Source organism: Triticum aestivum, chromosome 2B, assembly GCF_018294505.1.
Source record: "Triticum aestivum cultivar Chinese Spring chromosome 2B, IWGSC CS RefSeq v2.1, whole genome shotgun sequence".
Lineage (NCBI taxonomy): Eukaryota > Viridiplantae > Streptophyta > Magnoliopsida > Poales > Poaceae > Triticum > Triticum aestivum.
The window spans coordinates 160852748-160864693 of NC_057798.1; the positions used below are offsets into that span (position 1 = coordinate 160852748).

Genomic DNA, 11946 nt, shown 5'->3' on the forward strand with positions numbered 1-11946 from the left:
AACCAGGACGCCTGCCGGGTATGAGGCCGCCACAGCCACCTGCCACCAATCCATCTTCAGTGCTGTACTACTGCATCAACCTTGTCCGGTCTAACTGCCGTCGACACCACCACGACGCCAGACAGCGCCACCTCCCTGCGCGAGTTCATCTCCGCGCATCGGACTCCAAATCTCCACAACACCACGCCGCCAAGATCCACCACCATCAATGTATAAGATGAAGTACCACTCCACCAAAGAAACCGTCCTCTGTTCCCCGAGCCCATGTGTACCTCCCTAAATGACGCCCCCAAGGGGGAAACGACACCAGAGCGCCGCCATCATCCGATCAACTGATCTAGGGTTTCCCCCGGAGGTAGCAGAGAGTGACCTTGAACTTCTCCACGGTGATGCCTTCAAGAAGGGAACGACACAGACAGCGCCGCCACCGCCGGCCTTTGCAGTAGTCAAAAGCAAGTTTTCACTCAGATCTGTTCGAAGAAACTTCATCTCTTGTGCACGGGCCGCCGCGTCCTGCGACGTCCCCGGGAGCGGGATCCCAAGATCCGCCGCCAACGGCGCCGCCACAAGGACCCACCACCCGACCGTCATCCCTGAAGGGGACGACGCCACCACCGTGCTCGGATCCGGCATCACGCCAACGCCTTCGGCTGCCCCCAATCAGATCGGTGAAGGAGGATAGCCAACGCGAGCGCCCACCACCGCTTAGGACCGCCGGACGGCGCCCGAGCCTGATCACCTGGAGGAGAACCGATCTGGGGCGGGTAACCCCAGATATGCCGCCGCCACCCGCAGCGCCGCCGGGATCCCATCGGGCCGCCGCCCGAGCGCGCCAACTCCGCCTCCATGTTGTACGCCCAGGGACGCCGATGCATCTCAGCCAGAGGATCCCCTCCTGAAGAAAGGAGGAAGGCCCGCCGTCCGCCGTCCGCCAGGCGAGCTTCGCTCGCCGACCTTCTTCGGTGGCGGCGAGGAAGAAGGGGAGGAGGGAGGTCGAGGGCGGCGGCGGTTGGGGCGCCTGAGTCGCCCCCTGGAGGCGACGCGAGCGAGAGTCTTTTCCTGTTGAGTGAGATTCAAAATCAACCTACCTAGGCAGCTAAATGCCATGAAAGCTGCACCTTCTAACAAAATTCAAAAGCATAATGATGTTTTTCGTTTTTCAAACTTCATTTCACTGTGATTAAGCCGGCCCATCGTCCATGTGCTAATTACACTCCAGGACAAGAGCTTGCACAGTATAAAGTACGTCCTCTCTCCTTACAGCTCAATCATCATCATGACCAAATTGACGCACGCACGAACGAACGAACGATCCAGCCACGTACGGGACCAACACTCCACCATCACCAATCACCAAAAAGTAAAGCGATCGATCGATCGAGGACGAATTCAATGGCCCGGCGGACCCCATGATAAAGCCAGCCGTCCGCCGAAGCTGCCTGTGATTGATTAATCATCACCACACCACACCACACTCTTTATTTAATTAACCACGCAAAAATCAAACACCTTTATATAGCAGGAGTAAAGTAATATATGTATCCCTCCGTCGATCCTTCTGTGTTCGTCATATGCACTTTTACACTCAAAGTTATACAGATCAATCAATCAATCACCAACTCAAGATGAAAGAAAGAAAGAAACAAGAGAGAACGTAAGGGAGAAACAATTTACAAGCCAAAACCTCACCAAACATTTCTTAGTAGCTAGGAGTATTATAAACTCGCGTATACGTTACAATCTGGATCTTTGCATGTAGTGGCGGCAGCAGCGGCTGATTGCTGGCCGCCGGCCTTTGGTGTCGGACTGTCGGTTGGATGAGTTCAATTCAAGCACCAGTTGATTCCCAGCCCGTGCGCGTCGAACTGCGCCGCCGCTGCGTCGGCGGCGGCCTTGCTGTCGCCGTAGATGCACTGGCCCTGCTGGTGGTACTGCTGGTAGCCGCCGTCGAACACGTAGTCGGACCACTTGAGCTCATCCAGCGCCGCGCCGTAGTGGTCGGCGCCGGCGCCGGCGCCGCTGGCGTCCTCGGTGCAGCTGCTGATCGACCCCAGCTCCAGCCACGGCAGGTGGTGGTTGCTGCTGCTCTGCGTCGTGGACGACTCGAACCCGCTGCCGCTGTTGCTCGGGTTGTTGTTGCAGCACAGCTCGTCCGTGGTGGCGTTGGTGTTGGCCGCGCCGCCGGGGCTCACCCCGGCCATCGAGTTCAGCGTGCTGGAGCTCGACACCGACGGGATAACCCCGCCGTGCAGCGCGTCCGCGTCGAGGTACCCGGCGAAGTCCGCCGTCTGGTTGTTGTTGTTGTACCCCGACAGCGACGACAGGGACACGTCGTCACTGCACCCGCCCACCACGCCGCCGGCGCCGTCCATGCTGCCCCGGCTGTACACGTAGCTCTCCGCCGACACCAGCGGCGGCATGTGCTGTCCCCCCACGGGCGACGACAGTATCAGCTCGGCCTCGCTGAACACGGCGCTGCGGCTGACAGGCGTGGCGGCGGGGGGAGCGCTGGCGGCAGTGGCGTAGCTAGCCCAACATGCCATGGTGGTCCACAAATGCAAAATATTCACATAAATATATTTATTTATTATAAAAATATATTTTTCTCTATGCTATATAGATTATGGGGAAATTCCAGGGTGGTCCATGGACCACCCTGTCCACCCCCTAGATACGCCACTGGCTGGCGGGGGCGAGCGGCTTGTGGGTGGCCGGGTCGATGCCGCGCTGGCGGAGCTTCTTCTTGATGAAGGAGTTCCAGAAGTTCTTGACTTCGTTGTCGGTGCGCCCCGGCAGCTGCGCGGCGATCTGAGACCACTTGTTGCCGAGGATGGAATGGAGGTGGATGATGAGGTCCTCCTCCTCCTGCGAGAAGGCGCCCCTCTTGAGGTCCGGCCTCAGGTAGTTTATCCACCTCAGCCTGCAGCTCTTCCCGCACCTCTCAAGGCCTAATAATGCAGCAACAAATCAAAACCGATTAATTCCATCAAATTGGCACTTCAAAATTGATGAGTAATTTGCTAATCAGTGTCTTCACACAACATTGTCACTTAATTGCGTCGCATAAAAGGAAACCATCTCTAATTTAGATAGGAAATGTCACAGTGGCACTAGCATAACTGACGAGAAAGCTACTGCTGCATTGGCGGATCAAGGAGGGGGCAAGCTAGCTAGTGTAGCAGTGAACTAGGTTGGTACGGTACCTGCAATCTTGGGGATGGAGCTCCAGCAGCCGTTGCCGTACTTGGCAATGTGGTTCATGAGCTTCTCGTCCTCCTCCGGCGACCAGAGGCCGCGCTTCAGCCTCTTCTTCGTCCCGCCCGGCCGCTTCGACATGCCGCCGACGGACTGAGACGGACTGAGACGACGTGAACCAAAGCTCAGTGGCGTTGCCGCCCGTGCAGCTCTGCTAGCCGGCCGTGGCGAGCAGTAGGCGGCGGCCGACGATGGCGGCAATGGCAGAGGAAGAAACGACCGACGGAGCGATGGAGGGAAGACAAAGCGAGGGCAGAGTATAAAAGGGGCCTCAGGGCGGAAGGCGGGGGGTCGCTCTCAGGTAGGTGCCAGCGTAGCGCTTGCCTCGCTCTTGCTAGCTATAGCCAGTGTAGACAGTACACACACAGGGAGGGAGCTAGCCAGTGTCAGTACTACCGCCGGCGTACTCTCTCATCTTTTCAGCTCCAGTGAATCCGCCTTTGCCCATCCGTCGGGGCAGATAGGTTGGTCGTGAAATCTTTGGCCCGTGCGTCGTGTGTGTGTGGGCTGATTAGACAAAGAGATTAGGTCTCGTAACTGTCCACCCAGCTGCGGTAGGGCTGGTTGACTCTTTTGTGTCCCCCTGCTTTTCCGCGCCTTTCCCCCGCTTAATCATTTTTCACCTTGACACCTTTGCATCCTCCACTACCACCATACAGATGCTGCATGCATTGCATGAACCCTAGCCGGCCCTGTGGGGCTTTGGATGACGCTCACTTTGCGTTAACATCACTTCTTGATGCTGCAACAAGTTATCCGGAACGCAAGCAATTGAGCAGCTAGCACGGCAACAAACATATGTCATGTCGCCTCTTATGTAATTTGCATCTCCACCACGCATATGAACCAACAGTTACGTACGTAGCCCCGGCCCTTCAATTCCTGTCAATGTAGGGTACGTGTCACTTTAAAGCAATGTCTCAATCAAGTAAACATTTTTATGTTTGGTTATTCATGCATGTAGAGGATATGGCAAACATTTATTGACAGTGTCAAATTGATACTACTACTGAATGATGGATATATTTCTGTCGGTCATTCAACAGTTACGTACATAACCCCTTCAGCTCTTGTCCATATACATGTTACTCTAGAATACGTCTCAATCGATAAAGCATTTTTAAGTTTGTCTTTAGATGTAAAAAGTATCAATAACATCTATTGGTATTTGAATTGGTAGGTACTACTAAATCCATTATGAAATATAATACAACGGAGACAATGTAAAAATATAAATGTCTATGTTTTCTTTTGCTAGAAATATCCATGTTTTTTAATTACACGCTTCAGAGAATCAATGATCAAAGAGCTATTCATTTTCAATCATGATAGTACAACGAACACTAGAAATAATAAAAATTACATTCAGATCCGTAGAGCACCCAGCGACGACTACAAGCACTGAAGCGAGCATCCCTCCCTCGCCAGAGCCGGGCAAACCGTGTTGTAGTAGGCAGTCGGAAAGTCGTCGTGCTAAGGCCCCATAGAACCAACGCACCAGAACATCATGTCGCCGGCGATGAAGAGTGTAGATAAGAAGGATCCAACCTGAAGACACACGAATAAAGACAAACGATGAATAGGTCCAAGCAAATCCACCAAAGACAGATCCACCGGAGACACACCTCCACATGCCCACCGACGATGCTAGACGCATCACTAGAAAGGGGCTAGGCAGGAAGAACTCTATTCCATCTTCAGGGAGCCGCCATTGTCTCGTCTTCCTAACTAGGACAAAAACCCTAACAAACCTCGAAAAAAGATCTACAAACGGAGCCCTCCCACCAGCAAGGACCTTGATCCACTCTGCCCCCATGGCCCTAAGGCCACAGAAGACGAGGCGGACCGGTGCCGGCGCCGGCGGAAGGCAGAGGAACCCTAGCTTTTTGACACTAGTAGAAAAGAGGGCTTTGGTCCACCCCGAGTTAGCCCATTAGTCCCGGTTCAGTCTAGAACCGGGACTAATGGGGGCATTAGTCCCGGTTCGTGCGTCCAAGGGCCACGTGGGCCATTTGTACCGGTTCGTCTGGACCTTTTAGTCCCGGTTGGTGCCACGAACCGGGACTAAAGGGTGCGATGCCCATTAGTACCGGTTCCTGGCACCAACCGGGACTAAAGGTTAGACCTTTAGTCCCGGTTCGAGCCACCACCCGGTACTAATGGGGTTTGAGGCATTAGTACCGGTTCATGGCACGAACCGGTACTAATGGTCACATTTTCAAACTCCACACCCCCCCCCCCCCGCGTGGATCGCCTTTTTAGTTTAAAAAAATAAAAGAAAATGATGAAAATGTAAAAAAAAATAAAAAAATAAGTTTCCCATGTGATATGTGGTCTAGTTGTTGCGAAAATTTGCAAATGTGAATTTCGACTTTATTTGCAAAATCTCTCTAGAATTTAGTAAAATGGGCATAACTTTTGCATACTGACTCGGGTGAAAAAGTTTTTTATATGAAAAATCATCTACTCGAAAAGTTACATCCAAATTTAACTGGGGGTATCCCGTTAAACATTTTCAAAATCCTCAAAAACCTAACAGAAAAAGTTACGGGGCTTTTAAGATCTAGAGTGGAAAATCGAAAAAAAATTCAAACTGTGGTCAAACAATGGTCAAACTAGTTATTCTAGAATATTAGTGTTACTAAATAATTATTTCAATTATTTTGAATTTTGGTCAGATCTGGTCAAACTGTGGTCAAACAATGCTCAAACAATGGTTAAACTAATTATTCAAGAAATATCAGTGTTACTAAATAATCATTGTTTTTTAAAACAATAGTTGCAAACTCAAACAGTGAAATGTGTCACTTCATACTCACGCAAAATTCCTGAGGGTTAATAGGATTGACATCTTACTATTGTCAGGAAAATAACAAGTGCAGACTTGAAAACGAGGGAGAATAGAACCCGGAAGTTAAGCGTGCTTAGGCTGGGGGAGTGGGAGGATGGGTGACCGTTCGGGAAGTTAGATGATTAGGAATGATGAGGGATGATTAGAGATTAGAGGATAAATTGAGCAGTGATGAGGGGTGGTGATTAGAGATTAGAGGTTAAAATAATTTAGAAATTTGAAAAGGAAAAAAATTCAAATTTTTTTTATAAAAAATTCAAAAATAAAAATCATAAAATTTCCTTTAGTCCCGGTTGGTGTTACCAACCGGGACTAAAGGTGGAGCTCCACGTGGCCGCGACCTTTAGTCCCGGTTCCAGTTAGAACCGGGACTAAAGGGTGGAGGCATTAGTAACAAGAACCGGGACTAAAGGCCCTTACGAACTGGGACTGATGCCCCCTTTTCTACTAGTGTGGGTGGCTAGGTTGTCTCACGCGTAGTGCCAAGATTTTACGAAAGTCTTACGTGCTTAGTTCAATCTAAGGGTAGTTATTCCCACAAACTACTTGGGGCGGTCATTCCACATGTCACAATTCAAGTTATTTCATCGTTAATTTTTTTGCACGCACATACATTTCATCCTTATATGCATGCATATTTGTCCTGATTTTTTAAAAATGGAAAGTTTGAATTTTGAATTTTTCAACAAAATTTGCCTTCATGGAGCCCGGTCACCAAAACGCGTTACTCCACAAGAAATCCTATTCTTACATACAAAAAGTTTACGTATTGTGACATGTATAGAAAACAAATTCATGGACTTTGAAGATGAAAAGTATCATGTGCTGAAAAGCAACTTTTTTTTACACAGCCCTCGTTTCAAAGTATTTCATCATGATTGTACATTTTGCTTCCATGTATATCTATATATATTTGTTTTGGATTTTTTAAGTAAAAGTATGAATTTTGATTTTTTTAACAGTGTCCATGGAGCTCGGCCTTCAAAAGCAATTTTCATTTCCTGTGCGAATATATACCGAAACCGACATGTATTTCAACACGCAGGTGGTACTGCTTACTACTAGCCAAATGCCACAGTAGGGGAACCTTATCGTGTCACTGATGCGTACGGAGCTACCTGTAGCAAGTGATCCCATTCCTACCAGTAGAGTGGACGTTAGGTTACAAGAAAGAGGGAGCTGGAAGGAAAGGCCAAATGGCCCATGTGACACAAGAGAATTAATCTGGGGGTCGACACTACAGCAAAGCATGTGTGGACAACAGGGCACTGCAATGATATCCACATACCCATTAGCTAAAACACGTTCGCTTTTCCTAGCTAGCTAGCCTATATGAAGCAATCATGTTAGCCTAATGCGTGTGTGCGATCCCTGCTTTGGCCACAGCGATCCAGGGTTTCTATATGGAACAGATCGTCGGGTGGATCATTTTCCCTGGCATAGAGCCGGTCGCCAGCGAATAGTGACCGCGTGACGAAGAGGGGTTATAGCACACGTGCCCCTACGCACCGACAGGGTTCACTGTGGTGCTCGCCTCTGCCTGCATGAAATGTTGGATTCATGCTACGTGCAAACGGCCCGGCGCCATCTGCGTCAGCAGCCGTCGACTTGTCGCGCTCGAGCCCGTCTGCGCCTTCTTCTTCGTTGGAATGAGACGTGAAGCAGAGTCCACATACTAGAGCAGAATGGACGGCGGAGATGGGATGAGCCGGTCGACACCTTAGCTCGCCGGAGAGGTTACGCTTTGGAGTTAGGGTTGAGGGGAGGAGGGAGGGGGCGAAGTCACGGCATGTGCCGGGGCAAGCTGGGGGTGATATTTTTCGTGGTCCATGGATCTAGAGGGAGATTGGCAGGGAGCCAGCGGATTTGCTGTGGCGCCGAATAACGGGCCGGCGAACGGAGTAAATCTACAGGGTGCACGGAGGAGGCGGAGCAATGACGACGTTGGCACGCCCGCTAGTTGCCTAGTTGTATGGCTTACGAGGCAGGAGAGGCAGCGTCAACTAATTTAGCAGGGCAGTGGAGAATGTAGAGAATTATGCAACTCACGATATATTGATCGGGTGTAATATGCACGTATATATAAGTACAAAGGGTAGCCACGTCCTCGACTATACATGGAAGGAGGAGGGCTTGTTGTACAAGAAATACACATATGTTATCTACATCTCAACACCCCCCCGCAGTCGAAGCGACACCACGGTCGACGCAAAGACTGGATCGGAACTCCTCGAAAGACGCAGTAGACAAGCCCTTGGTCATGATGTCAGCAAACTGTTGGGACGTAGGTACATGTAGCACGCGCACATGACCCAAAGCGACCTGTTCCCGAACAAAGTGGATATCAATCTCAATGTGCTTGGTGCGTCGATGATGAACCGGGTTGGCGGAGAGGTAGACCGCAGAAACATTGTCACAGTAGACAATCGTAGCCTTGTCAACCGGAGACAAAAGCTCATGCAACAGCTGATGAAGCCAGGAACACTCGGCGACGACGTTGGCAACGGCGCGGTACTCTGCTTCAGCACTGGAGCGGGAGACGACAGGCTGCCGCTTGGACGACCAGGAGATGAGAGATGGTCCAAGATAGACGCAATAACCAGAGGTCGAGCGGCACGTGTCAGGGCAGCCGGCCCAATCGGCGTCAGAATAAGCCGTCATGTCCAAAGATGATGAAGCCTGAAGTGACAATCCAAGATCCAAGGTGCCACGGATGTAGCGCAGAATGCGCTTGACCGCGGTCCAGTGAGCATCACGTGGAGCATGCATATGAAGGCAAACATGCTGCACAGCGTACTGGAGCTCCGGTCGAGTAAGAGTGAGGTACTGAAGAGCACCAACAATCGACCTGTAGAAGGGAGCATCTGAAGCAGGAGAACCATCTGTGGCGGAGAGCTTGGCCTTCGTATCAACAAGTGTGGCAGCCGGTTTGCAGTTAAGCATCCCGGCACGATCCAGAAGCTCATGAGCATACTTCCGCTGATGAAGAAAGAAGCCATCTGCTCGACGAAGAACCTCGATCCCGAGAAAATAGTGCAGAGGACCTAGATCCTTAATGGCAAATTCAGCACGAAGACGATCAGTGAGCTGTTGAAGAAGAGCAGGCGAGCATGCTGTCAAGATGATGTCGTCAACATAGAGCAGAAGGTAGGCAGTAGCATCACCCTGGTGGTAGACAAACAGTGAAGCATCAGAGCGAGTGGAGCGGAAGCCAAGCTGAGTGAGAAAAGCTGCGATGCGCTGGTACCAAGCGCGAGGAGCTTGCTTAAGGCCGTACAAAGACCGAGAGAGCAAGCACACATGATCCGAAGAAGACTCATCAACAAATCCAGTCGGCTGCTGACAGAACACCTGTTCCTCAAGGTGACCATGAAGAAAAGCATTCGAAACATCCATCTGGTGCACAGGCCATGAGCGAGAGACCGCGAGCTGAAGAACAGTCCGAATCGTGCCGGGTTTGACAACCGGGGCGAAGGTGTCGGTGAAGTCAACACCTGCTCGTTGATGAAAACCGTGAACGACCCAACGAGCCTTGTGTCGGTCGAGAGTACCATCCGGATGAAACTTGTGTTTGAACACCCACTTCCCGGTAATGATGTTGGCTTGAGGAGGACAGGGAACGAGCTGCCAGGTGTGATTGCGTTGCAATGCATCAAACTCCTACTTCATCGCGGCGAACCACATGGGGTCACGAAGCGCGGAACGGGCGGAGGTCGGCACGGGTGATGGCGATGAAGAAGTCGAAGCGACGCAGGTGTACACGTCCGGTGGGTAGCGAGTGCTGGGCCGATGGACGCCTAGCCGTGACCGCGTGACAGGGCCAGCAGGCGGTGGCACAGCAGCCGCTACCGGAGAAGGCGCCGAGCCTGGTGGTGAAGATGCCGGCGACGCGCCCGGCTGTGAAGAAGCCGGGACAGAGGATGGCGACTCCGGCGAGCGAGCCGACCCAGTGGCCGGTGAAGTCGACGAAGCCGGGGAGACCGGCGCAGAGGCCGGCGCGAAGCCCGATGATGAAGCAGCCGGAGAGGCCGGCGTGGAGGCCGGCTCGGAGACCGGCGCGGAGGCCGGCTGGGAGGCCGGCTCGGAGGCCGGCGCGGCTGATGAAGCGGCGGGCAGGAGCCGAAGCGCCGCACGTCCAGGGGGCGCCCTACGCCGGGTGGTTAAACCAGGGCGGATAGGGTCGGCCAAGGAGGGACCGGGCGCCGAGGAAGAAGCCTCCTGTTGTTCCTGTTTAAAAGGAAAAGACAACTCGTCGAAATAAACATGCCGGGATGTGATGACACGGTGGGAAACCGGGTCATAGCATCTATAGCCTTTGGTGTTAGCCGGGTAACCAAGGAAGACACATGGAAGGGAACGAGGAGCAAGTTTATGAGGAGTGGTGGCGACAATACTAGGATAACAGAGACAACCAAATATACGAAGACCGTCGTATGAAGGAGGAGACCCGAAGAGAAGGTGGTGAGGTGTGAAGTTCCACCGGGTACGACATGGACGAAGGTTTATGAGGAGAGTGGCAGTAGCGAGAGCGTCAGGCCAGAAGCGGGGTGGCATGTAGGCATGGAAAAGGAGGGTGCGGACGCAGTCGTTGAGAGTGCGAAGGATGCGTTCGGCCCAACCGTTCTGCTGTGAGGTGTATGGACAGGTAAGACGGAAAACAGTGCCATGTGTGGAGAGAAGGTTGCGGATGGTAGTGTTGTCGAATTCTTTCCCGTTGTCAGTTTGCAAAGCTAGAATAGGACGACCGAATTGTGTGGCTACATAAGAGTAGAAAGCCGTGAGAGTGGCAGCAACATCGGACTTCTTACGTAATGGAAAGGTCCACACAAAATGAGAAAAGTCATCCAAGATAACAAGATAATATGAAAAACCAGTGTTACTAGCAACAGGAGAGGTCCAAACATCACTATGGATTAACTCGAAAGGTAACGACGCAACTGTGGATGAAGTACTAAAGGGAAGGCGAACATGTTTGCCCAGACGGCATGCGTGACAAAAGTGCGCATCCGTTTTATTACATGTAAAAGAAAAATCCCTAATGATATGACGAAGAGCGGTGGAGCTAGGATGACTGAGACGTGCGTGCCAGAGATCAACGCCGGCGGAAAGTGCAACTGGTCCAGCAGGTGAAGATGATGGAGGCTGGACGGAGTATGTATCGCCGGGACTGTCACAGCGGTGAAGAACCATCCGTGTGAGGGCGTCCTTAACAGAAAAACCAACTTCGTCAAATTCCACAGTTACAGAGTTATCACGAGAAAGTTTACGAACACAAACTAGATTCTGAATAAGCTCGGGAGACACAAGAACATTATGGAGATAAAGTGGCCTAGAGTTGGAAGGAAAACTTGTGGAACCAATATGAGTGATAGGAAGACCAACACCATTACCGACAATGATACGAGAAGAAGTGTGAATAGGAGACACGGAGGAGAGGTTACCCGGGTAAGCGGCCATGTGCGAAGATGCACCGGTGTCCATGAACCAGTCACCACCGCCGGAGTAAGCCCCGGTCGGAGGCTGTTGATGAAGAGCAGCAATCAGAGCCGGATCATAAGAAGCCGGCGCAGGGTAGCCCGAGTAGCCGGTCACGCCATTGCTAGTGGTTAGCCCGCCATAGCCAACCGGAGCAGGAGCGTAGTAGGTGGATGGAGCGACTGGGCCGGCTTGCTGACCGGCGAAGAAGGCCTGATGCCCGGAAGGACCGGGACCGAGGAGGCTTGGAGCGGGGGGGGGGGGGGGGCGGGGCACGGGCATAGTGTAGGCGTGCACAACCCCGGTCCAGGGGTTGTGGCCACCCCCCCAAGGTGGCGTCGGCTGCTGCTGCTGGTGGACGGGCC

The 11946-nt window shown here is 52.0% G+C and overlaps 1 protein-coding gene across 1 annotated transcript; it reads right to left on the reverse strand.

Annotated features, from left to right (window-relative positions):
- Positions 1-1516: 1516 nt before the first annotated feature.
- Positions 1517-3677, reverse strand: LOC123044074 (transcription repressor MYB5). Its single transcript, XM_044466713.1, has 3 exons — positions 3204-3677; positions 2681-2948; positions 1517-2508 (listed from the first exon to the last, which is right to left on the reverse strand). Exons 1-3 carry the CDS (start codon positions 3334-3336, stop codon positions 1824-1826), a joined length of 1086 nt encoding a protein of 361 aa, XP_044322648.1. The 5' UTR covers positions 3337-3677; the 3' UTR covers positions 1517-1823.
- Between the last annotated feature and the right edge of the window lie 8269 nt (positions 3678-11946).

Excerpts from the sequence above, each read along its gene's own strand:
- LOC123044074 (XM_044466713.1), bottom strand. The coding sequence starts at position 3,336 with ATGTCGAAGCGGCCGGGCGGGACGAAGAAGAGGCTGAAGCGCGGCCTC. Across the intron at positions 2,949-3,203 it reads CTCCATCCCCAAGATTGCAG|GCCTTGAGAGGTGCGGGAAG; the intron begins GTACCGTACCAA and ends CTGCATTATTAG. Across the intron at positions 2,509-2,680 it reads CCGCTCGCCCCCGCCAGCCA|CGCTCCCCCCGCCGCCACGC; the intron begins GTGGCGTATCTA and ends CACTGCCGCCAG.